The sequence below is a fragment of the Prenolepis imparis genome, unplaced genomic scaffold (assembly GCF_030444845.1).
Source record: "Prenolepis imparis isolate NDT839.2.m4 unplaced genomic scaffold, iyPreImpa1.0 SCAF_9, whole genome shotgun sequence".
Taxonomy (NCBI): Eukaryota; Metazoa; Arthropoda; class Insecta; order Hymenoptera; family Formicidae; genus Prenolepis; species Prenolepis imparis.
Genome location: NW_028141167.1, coordinates 16,277,535 through 16,288,204, shown reverse-complemented (window position 1 = coordinate 16,288,204; position 10,670 = coordinate 16,277,535). Strand labels below are relative to the sequence as shown.

Here is a 10,670-nt window from a genome sequence, read left to right as displayed (position 1 = left end):
GAGCTGGGGGACCCCTGAAAGCCCAACGGGGGCGTCATAACCCTCGTTGGGTGTGTAAGGGGCTCGGAGTCACGGCCGGGGGTGCGGTATCCCCCCCGATCAAGACATATGTGGACTCCCCGGGGGAACTCGGGGCCCTGCCAGTGGGGTGTGGCCGGTCGTGTTTCGGGGCACCTCCTGGTCGGTGAGGGTACACCCTGGTCCACAGAACCGCAGCAGGGAGTGGGATTCTTTCAGTCATGAATCAATCACTCACACAAAATAATCCAAGCGAGAAGGCGAATGAACAGGAAGGTAGAGCCATGGAGGTGGAAATCACCACCATGCCTCCAAGCGCGAACAACGCGCAAGAAGACGGGGATGGTGACATCTCCACTAGGACGAGAGCCAAAGTGGCTGTTGTCAAAGTGGAGAGGATCGACCGAAAGGTAACGATCGCTAAAAAGCCAGGATCGAGATCCAAGACAATAGATGTCTTGGATACTAACCATGCCGTGGCTGGGCCGTCCGGAATCCAGGATGCAGCCGCGGACAAGTACATCGACGTGGAGGGGGACACGGAGTCACTCGACTCTGATGTCGAGGAAATTCTTCGCCCCCCTAAGAAGAGGAAACGAGGACGGCCCGAGACAACGAGCGAGCACTGCTTGGTTAAGATGGAACGAATAGAGAGAGCTCTGAGAGAGGCCGAGGAGAACGAGAGGGAAATACTCGATCCCGAGACATTCCTTGAGAGCTCCAAGGCCTTCGAAAGAATGAAAGACTTAGTTCGGGAGCGCACGGAGGACCTGAGAGAGACCCCCAATCTGGACGTAGCGACCGAAGTGTTGAAGCAAAATGCTAATGAGGGCGGTTATAAAGTCCAAGAAGGGGCTTAAAGGAACAATCAAAGCCGAGATTAAGGAAGCATCTTGCTACCTGGAGGCAGCTATAGCTGTCTTCAGTGAGAGAATTGCGGCCAAAGACATCGGCGAGGAGGAAGGCTCCGCCGAGAGCTCAAGGAAGCAAGTCCGAGCTCTCAAGGCGGAAAACGCCAAGCTGTACGGCGAGACAAAAAGAATGCGAATGCAACTCCGAGCCCTCCTGGAGGAAAGGGAAGCACGCAAAATCCTGGAGGAGAGAGAAGGATCACATCCGACCGAGGCCCAAGTAAGGGCCAGCACAGAAAAGGAACGTGCACCGCTCCAATCTACGTCCGTCAACACAATGATGGACGTAGAGGTGGAAGAGGCGAGAGAGCAGACCCCGGAACCGGCAGTGAGACCGGCCCTAAAAGGGGCAAAGGAAAAAATCCTGAAGGAGTACTATCCTCCAGGTATCAACACTGTGGAAGAAAAGAGAGAGTACAGCCGGCTCTCTCAACAGATACAAAGTCTGCTTGGGAAAAGGGAGGAATTCGTCAAAGGCAGGCGGGTAAACCTACAAGACCCTGCTGACAAACCCCTCCCGCTTGAGAAGGACGAACCTTCTTCCCGTGCCCTCCCTCCACCGCGAACATGCTGTGAGGTTGCGCGCCAACAACCGACTCGCCCGATGCCTGTGACACAGAACGAGGACGGCGGCACTGCGCGGTCGCAAAACGAGACCGGTAAAAGGAGGGACAAATAGAAGAAGAAGAAGGCAACAAAGGGCGATGGAGGAAAGGAGGCGACGCAGCCAGCAAAGGCTGCGGAAACACCCAAACCGCCGCGCCCCAGGGAAGACTTCCTCATCGGGGGAAGAGCAGTTCCTCCCGCCCCGAAGGCATTAGCAACAATCCCTCCCCGACCGATGGAGGCCGAGGGAAATACCTGGGCCAAAGTCGTCGGGAGACGGGAGAAAGCGGCCAATCGGAAAAAAGAGGGTAACCAACACCCCACCCTCACAAAGTCGGGGAATAAGGCCGCCTCAGCCTCTTCCCCTCTTACTAAGAGGGCTGGCGGAGAGGCAAGGATGAAGCCCAGCGAGGGAGGTTTTGGGAAGAAGAGGGCCTTAAAATCGGCGGTGGTCACGTTGACGTGCCTGCCGGGCGGATATAAGGAGGCAATAATGAAAGCGAGGGAGAGAATAAACATCATGGACCTCGGTATACCCCGAGTCAAGGCTCATAAGGATGTTACCGGGGCCATGGTGTATGAAATATCCGGGAAGGATAGAACGGAGAAGGCGGACCTCTTCGCCGCTAAGCTCAGAGAGGCATTGGCGGAGGTCGAGGGAGTAAAGGTGACTCGGCCAACGAAAACGGCCGAGCTGAGGATCCGGGGCCTCGACGAGGCTACCACGGAAAAAGAGGTGCAGTGCCGCATGGCTGAGGTGGGAGGCTGTGGTCCCGACAACGTTAAAGTCGGGCCGATAAGGTTTGCCGCCAAAGCCATGGGCACCGCATGGGTAAGGTGCCCTGTTGCAGCGGCGAGGAAAATCGTCGAAGCCGGAAAAATACAATTCGGCTGGCTACAGGCAAACGTTGAGGTGTTGAAGGACAGGCCCCTCCAATGCTTTAGGTGCATGAGGAGGGGTCATGTCCAGGCCAACTGCAGCAGCGAAGATGATAAAAGCAATCGTTGCTATAACTGTGGGATTGAGGGGCACAAAGCCCGCGACTGTAGGAGCATAACGAGGTGCATGCTCTGTGCAGAAGCGGGCAAGCCCGCCAACCACAGGATGGGGAGCGCAAAATGCTCCCCTCCCAAGGGAAAGAGTTCAAGGAAGGAGCTGACCAAGAAAGGCCCACAAAAGGAAAAGGCCGTTACAGGCCCATCGAGGGAAGAGCCGAGGGGAGCAGCGAAGGAGCAACTGACGGGCTCCAAAACCGCGCCAAATGCGCGCCCGAAACGGGCTGCGGCGAAGGCGCGAAGGGAGGTACCGCCGGCTACAGAAAGGAAGGAGGAGCCAGTAGGCGGAAAAGAGGAACAAGTTCCAGAAAGGATGGAGGTCGAGGAGGAGACCAGTGGCCAGAAATAAGATGGCCATTGGTCTCCTTCAGGCAAACCTAAATCACGCCCGCCGTGCACAGGACTTGTTCATGCAATCCCTTGCAGAAGGCGGGTGTGGTTTGGGGATAGCCTCGGAGCCCTATCGGGTGTCAGACAATCACCCTTGTTGGGCGGCGAACGATGAGGGCTCCGTGGCAATAACATGGAGGAGGGAAGCAAACTCCCCTCCCTGTAGAAAGCTGGGAGCAGGGAAGGGATTTGTCGCAGTCGAGTGGGGGCCCATCACGGTGGTGGGGTGTTACTTCCCCCCAAGTCTGGACTTCGCCCAATACGAGCAGGTGGTGGAGGTTGTAGCTGTGTTCATGAGATCACAGCCGCACCGTCCGGTAATCGTGGCCGGGGACTTCAACGCCAAAGCTACGGCGTGGGGTTCCCGGCGCACGGACGGGAGGGGCGGAGTCCTGGAGATGTGGGCGGCGGCACTCGGCCTGCACTTAATGAATGTAAGCGCGAGGAGCACCCTGATCCGGCCGCAGGGGGAGTCGATTATAGACCTTACATGGGCAAACTCCCCTGCGGCAGATAGGATTAGCGATTGGCGGGTGATGAACAAGGAAATCTTGTCAGACCTTTATACATCGGGATGAGGGTAAACATCACCCGCCAAAGGGTGCTCGGCCGCCCCCGCGGGGGAGAGAATAGTGACACTCCGCCGAGGAGATGGGCCTTGCGCAAGTTGGACGCGGACAGACTGATGGCTGCGGTCGCCTCCGCGACCTGGCCAGGCACAGTTATGCCGGAGGATATACCAGGCCGGGTCGACTGGCTCATGGGCGTCATGTCAAGAGCGTGTGACGCCGCGATGCCCAGGGCCAGTTTCAGGCCGAGTCGCGTGGCTTACTGGTGGAATGACGAAATCGCAGAACAGCGGAGAGTCACCACCAGGGCCAGGCGTAGGTTCACGCGCGCGAGGCGACTCGGCCGGGAGGAGGTGACCGAAGAGGCGTACGCCGATTATAGGTTCGAGCGTAACGCACTCAGTGCAGCCATCAGGGAGTCCAAGGCCAGAGCGTGGGACGAAAGTTTACTCACGCTCAATAATGACCCATGGGGGCGCCCATTCAAAACCGTACTCAACAAGTTGAGAAGATGGGCGCCCTCCGTGACGGAAGCCCTCGAGCCCCAGGAGCAAGAAGATACGCTTAATAGGCTCTTCCCCACTGTGGCCGGAACCCCCGACGTACCTAGGGAACCGGTCGAGTGGGGAGAGCACCTGGAGGTCTCGAGGGAAGAAATGTCCGGGGTGATTAAGAGGCTCCGGTCCAGGGGAAACAAAGCCCCAGGACCGGACGGTATCCCCGGACGAGTATGGGTCATGGCCTCGGACCATCTGTCCGCGTTCGTAAAGCAGCTCTTTGGAGACTGCCTGAAGGAAGGATACTTCCCCCCCAGTGTGGGAAAGGGCAAACCTTGTCCTTATCCCGAAGGGGGGCGGAGTTGCGGGGGCCCCTCTCGCGTATAGGCCGATCTGCCTCTTGGACGAGGCGGGGAAACTGTTGGAGAGAGTGGTGGCGAACCGCCTCGTCCAGCATCTGTCCCGGGTGGGACCAGATCTTCATCAGGAACAGTACGGGTTCCGCGAGGGAAGATCGACGATCGATGCGATCCAAAGAGTAAGATCCCTCGCGGAATCTGAGATGGACCAGGGTGGGGTGGCTGTAGCAGTATCCTTGGACATTGTTAATGCTTTTAACACCCTGCCCTGGTGCCAGGTGGAACGTGCGATGGAGTCGCATCGCGTTCCACCGTACCTGGTGAAGATCGTAAGGTCGTACTTTAGGGAAAGGCAGATCGGCTACATTAACCGTGAAGGTGAGAATTGCGGGAGGGAAGTCACATGCGGGGTCCCGCAGGGGTCGGTATTAGGCCCCTTGCTGTGGGACCTCGCATTTGACGAAGTCCTTCGCACCGCCCTCCCCCTCGGCTGCAACGTCGTCTGCTATGCAGACGACACGTTAGTGCTGGCCGGGGGAGAACACTGGGGGGAGGCGAGAAATAGGGCCGAACTCGCAGTGGACTGCGTCGTCAGAAGTATACGCAACATGGGTCTCAGAGTAGCGCCTCATAAGACCGAGGCGCTATTCCTGCACGACGGCACACACGGTGTGCCGCCGAGGGCCCATGTTGCGGTGGAAGGCACCCCCGTCCAGATCGGGAATCGGATTAAATATCTTTGCCTGATACTGGACGTGAGATGGAGTTTCATAACGCACTTTGAAAGTCTGGTCCCCAAAGTGGAGAAAGTGGCGGCTGCGTTAGGCCGCCTACTCCCCAACCTGGGGGGACCAGACGGGAGGGTTCGCCGCATGTATGCGGGCATCGTCAATGCCGTCGCCCTATACGGGGCGCCGGTATGGGCAGAGGCCGCGATCACCACGCCGAAAATACGGGATGTGCTGCGGCGCATTCAGCGCCGCGTCGCGATTCGGGTGGTGCGCGGCTATAGGACGATGTCCCATGCGGCGGCGACAGCTCTGACGGGGCTTCCGCCGATGGAGCTCGTGGCGTGCATGTACGATGAAACGTACATGCAGACCCGCGAGTTCCAGAGGCGGAACGTTAAGTTAACCGCCAGAGCGAAGGCGATTATGAAGCTCCAAGCCCGGCGACGTCTACTAGAAAGGTGAAAGGGATATTTAGCTAATGTCCCCGACACCAATTCCGGCAACAGAGTCGTCGAAGCCGTGCGTTCTAGACTAGAAGAGTGGACGTTAAGGACGCACGGCGAGGTGACCTTCCACCTTGCGCAGGTGTTCTCCGGACATAGTTGTTTCGGGGAATACCTGTGCAAGATACAACGGGAAGAATCGACGCAGTGCCACCATTGCGAGGACGGCATGGACACCGCGCAACACACCCTGGCCTACTGCCCAGCGTGGGCCAGGGAGCGCGGTGTCCTGGAAGAAGCTATTGGTGGAGACCTCTCGCTCCCAACAGTTGTGGAGAGAATGCTGGAGAGCGAGGGGTCCTGGAGGGCGGTCTCCTCCTTCTGCAGCGACGTAATGAAGCAGAAGGAGGAGGCCGAAAGGGAGCGAGAAAGAGCTCCGAGAGAAGGCAGCAGCGGGGATGACGCCGGCAGACCGCCGAGGAGAAGAAGAAGGAAACGGCCCCGGCGACAAGACCCCGCACATCCCTCGAGACCCGGGGGAGGAGGCCGTAGAGGGGGAAGATAAATTCCCCACTCAAATGGCCTCACGGGACGAAAGAGGGAAAAAAACTCCCCCTCACAAAATAGAAGAGGAAGATGATACCTCCCTATCCCGCAAGTCTGCCGGATAGGGAGATGGGGATCGGGCCTCGAGCGGGAAACTCGAGACCCGATCCCGCCCCCCGGGGAACACAACTTCCCCCGGGAGGGCGTGGCGTGAAGGTGCGACCCCTTTGCGCCACAACTACAAGGGTTGGACCCCCCTCGCCGAACCAAAACGGCGAGTGGCCGGGAGTCTCCGCAGACCAAGCGGAGGCTCCCGCGGGCAGGACAGGGCGGGGGGCCTCCGGAAGTAGTGCAATTGCCAGATTCCCGGGGGCTCCCTGCAACGCCCGAGAAGGTCGTCGTGTGGGTTTTAGTGGGTACCCTGATGAAGCCCCGCACAACAGTCAAGTGCGGGGTGGAGGGAAGTCCCACATAACCCGTGTTCCCTTTCCCGAGGGGCACGGGTATGCATAAAGCATTTCCCACACGTAAAAAAAAAAAAAAAAAAAAAAAAGGACAAATTTATTTTAGAGTTTTGTCCGGCGTGGGAGGAGGAGCGCCGCGCCCTGACCGACTTTATTGGGACGGACCTAGCCCTGACTGCAGTAGTCAGGGCTATGTTAGAGAATAGGGAGAAGTGGAACTCGGTCGCCTCCTTCTGTGAGGAAGTCCTCACAAGGAAGGAGGCGGCCGAAAGAGAAAGAGAGGAGGATCCGAACGCCGACCCGATACGACGACGAAGGGCCGGCGTTCGGAGAAGGCAGTTTGCTGCAGCAGCAGCAAGAGATTAGTGGGTAAAGCAGATGTGGCGAGATCGGGGAGAGCACAAGTTCCCCCCGATCCCGCCTCGGAGGTGGGATGAGAGTCGCTCCCCTCGGGGGGCGACTCTTTATTCCAAAAGGAGGTTCTCCCGGGGATTGTGGCCGAATCCTAACCCCCTTCGGGGGCGGAGGTAGCCTGATCCCCGGGAGAAAAGAAACAGGAGAATTGGGACGGAGGGGACAGGGTTCTCGCCCAATGGGGCGAAGACCACGGGCCCCTCCCTCTCGCTGAGGGAGGCTTCCTCTTCGGAGGTGGCCTCCCGGGAGATGCCCCCTGTGCCACGGCCGAATCTTAACCCCCTCAGAGGGCGGAAGGAGCCGTGGCACCGTAGGCGGGGGGCTTGCAGAGTCTTGGGAGCGGGGGCTCCTGAGACTCATTGCACGCAGGCCCCCACGAGGGAGAAGAGAGTCGGTGGCCCCACTCTCTTCTTCCTGGGCCGGGGTAAAACCCGGCCCTTGTATCAAGGATGGGAGCGCAAGCTCAGCGTGCCGCGGCCCCGGTGTATGCGAAAGCGATTCCCGGGGCCACGGCACAAGCGCTCAGAGGGCCACCGAGAGGTTTTAGTGGGTCGGGGGAGTCCCCGGGATCCATTTGAGTCCCGGGGGCGAAGATCCCAGACCCACATAACCTCGGGGGAGGTGAGCGGGTATGCGGTTGCGCATTTCCTCTCGTTAAAAAAAAAAAAGGTTAGGACAAATTTCCCTTTACAACGCCGTAGAGGGGAGCGGGGAAGAAGCTGCGAAAAAGGAATTAGGGGTGATTTTGGCTGAAGCTAGAGATCAAGTTAATCTCAAAGAGCTCGGCATTACATCCCTCAAACCCAAAAGAGCAGTTACGGGGGCTATAATATATGAAATCCCTGGAGAGGGAGAAACCCCGAAGGAGGACAGCAAGCAGAAGGCGGATGGACTGGCTGCCAAACTTAGAGAAATACTGGCTCACAAGGGGGTTAAGGTCTCCAGACCAACCAAGTTTGCAGAAATGCGAATATGGGGCCTGGATGACTCTCTTTCGCAAGGAGACGTGGCAAGGGCTATTGCCGATAAAGGCAACTGCCGCGAGGACGACGTTAAGGTGGGCAATATCCGCCGTGCGCCGACAGGGCTCGGGGCTGTATGGACGAGATGTCCGGCCGAGGCGGCTAAAATATTGGCAGAGGAAGGTCGCTTAAGAGTGGGCTGGGTTTCAGCAAGAGTCGAAGCGCTGAAGCCTAGACCCCTGCAATGCTACCGCTGCCTTGAGGTAGGACATACCCTACAGCGGTGTAAAGCGGGGACAGATCGCAGTACTGTTTGTTACCGTTGCGGTCAAAATGGCCATAAGGCCAGCGAATGCGAGGGCGAGCTGAGATGCATAAAATGCGCAGATCATGGCCGCCCCGCAAAACATAGAATGGGGAGCCAGGTCTGTATAGACAGCAGCAAGCGGGGGGGGAAAAGATAAGACGCAGAAAGTAGAGAAGAAGGCGGCGTCTGTAAAAGGGAAGAAGGCGAATGCAGGCATCCAGAGTGCTAAAGCAAGCCAGAAGGAGGAAGGGGCAGCGATCAAGGAAGCCTCCTCCCAAAGAGTAAATGAAGCAGCAGACGGGAGGAAGGATAGAACTCCCGAGGCAATCCCTGAGAGCAGGGACAATTGCAGGGAAATAAGCCAGGAGGAGGCGATGGACGTACAAGAATAATGGAGCGTCACATCCTCCAAGCCAATCTGAACCACTCCGCCAGGGCGCAAGATCTGCTCCTTCAAAACATGGCGAAGTGGAACATTGGCTTGGTGGTTGCGGCTGAGCCCTACTATGTCCCCCCATCTAGAGTTGGATGGCTGGGGGACGATGAGGGACAGGTCGCGATAATTGGGCAAACACACCCCGGCAGCCCTCCCCTAACGCTTAAAGAGAAAGGTGAGGGGTTTGTAGCAGCAAACTGGGGGGAGATAGTGGTGGTGGGCGTTTACTTCTCGCCCAATCGCGAAGTCGACGAGTTCGGGCAGTTCTTGGAGGAGCTTGGGGGGGCAATCGCAAGAGCACTCCCCAATCCAATACTGATTCTGGGGGACCTGAACGCCAAGTCGACAGAATGGGGCTCCCCGATCAGTAATGCCAAAGGGGAAGTCCTAAGTGAATGGATAGCGGAGCGGGATCTCCGGGTTATAAATCGGGGGTCGGTGTTTACTTGCGTGCGGCACAATGGGGGGTCGATAGTCGACATCACCTTCGGCACCCAGACGGCCGTACGCATGGTGCATAAGTGGAGAGTGGAGGAAGATAACGAAACGCTATCCGACCACCGATACATCCGGATGGTCATTGCCGATCCCTCCTTAGGACGTCTGGCAGGAGCTCGCCGTCAACGCGACGGTGGGGGAACCCCATCACCACGCTGGGCACTCAGGCGCCTCGATAGAGACGCATTGATGGCAGCCTCGGCCGCTAAGGCCTGGGAAGAGATTCCCCCGGGCCTCTGCGAAGTAGAGGAAGAGGCGCTCTGGTTTAGGGGGGCAATGACGCAGATATGCGATGCCTCCATGCCCAGAGCCGGAGCGCCATCGAGGAAGAGAGCGGTGTACTGGTGGTCTCGGGACATTGCGAACCTAAGAAAGATCTGCAATGAGAGGAGACGCCGGTACACCCACTGTCGTCGCAGGCAGCACACGGAGGCAGAGGCGGCCGAACTGCAGGGCGAATATCGGGACGCGAAGAAATCCCTGCAAGCTGCCATTAAGAAAGCCAAGGTCCAGGCCTGGGAGGAGCTGGTGGAGACGCTAAATGAAGACCCGTGGGGGCGACCGTACAAGATTGTTAGACACAAGCTGCGGCCTCGAACCTCCGCGGTCACGGAGAGTCTCCATCCGCAGCTGCTCCAGAATATTGTGTCGGCTCTCTTTCCAGATGGAGAGGAAAGAGCCGGCAATCAGCACATTCCAGAGGATGACTGGTCCGAAGACTTAGAGGTAACATCGGACGAATTAAAAAGGGCAGTGAAACACCTGAGGGCTAAGAACACTGCCCCCGGACCGGATGGCATCCCCGGAAAGGCCTGGGTCATGGCTCTGAGTGCCCTAGGAGAACGCTTCAGGCAATTAATGAACAGCTGCCTGAAGCAAGGAAAATTTCCATCTATTTGGAAAGAAGCGGGACTGGTGCTCATCCCAAAAGAAGGGCGCCTTGCAGACTCCCCGTCAGCATACCGCCCTATATGTTTGCTCGACGAGGCGAGCAAGTTATTTGAGAGAATAGTTGCGGCCCGTCTCGTCGACCACCTGAAGCGGAGAGGTCCTAATTTGGTAGATTGCCAATTTGGATTCAGAGAGGGGCTCTCCACCATCGATGCTATCGAAAGAGTGAGAGTCCTCTCAGAGGGAGTGACATCCCAGGGTGAGGTAGCAATAGCTATAAGCTTGGACATAGCTAATGCATTTAATACCCTACCCTGGGACAATATAAAGAAGGCACTTGATTACCATGGAGTGCCTTCCTACATTAAGAGGACGTTATGGGATTATCTCTGCAACAGGTACATAACTTATAAGGGACGGTATGGAACCACATACAGAAGAGAGACGGGGTGTAGAGTTCCACAGGGATCGGTCCTCGGGCCGCTCCTGTGGAATTTAGGATATGATTGGGTTCTGCGGGGCGCCTTCCTCCCTGGCATTAGTCTGACATGCTATGCAGACGATACGTTGGT

General features: G+C 57.6%; 1 protein-coding gene across 1 annotated transcript; it reads left to right on the top strand.

Moving 5' to 3' along the window:
- The first annotated feature begins 2,941 nt into the window (after positions 1-2,941).
- On the top strand, positions 2,942-3,559 carry LOC145940180 (uncharacterized). The gene has a single exon (XM_083045097.1). The coding sequence runs from the start codon at positions 2,942-2,944 to the stop codon at positions 3,557-3,559; it is 618 nt and encodes a 205-aa protein (XP_082901223.1).
- Positions 3,560-10,670: the final 7,111 nt, after the last annotated feature.

What these genes read in the sequence shown, in the direction of transcription:
- LOC145940180 (XM_083045097.1), top strand. Translation starts at nt 2,942, where the DNA reads ATGGCCATTGGTCTCCTTCAGGCAAACCTAAATCACGCCCGCCGTGCA.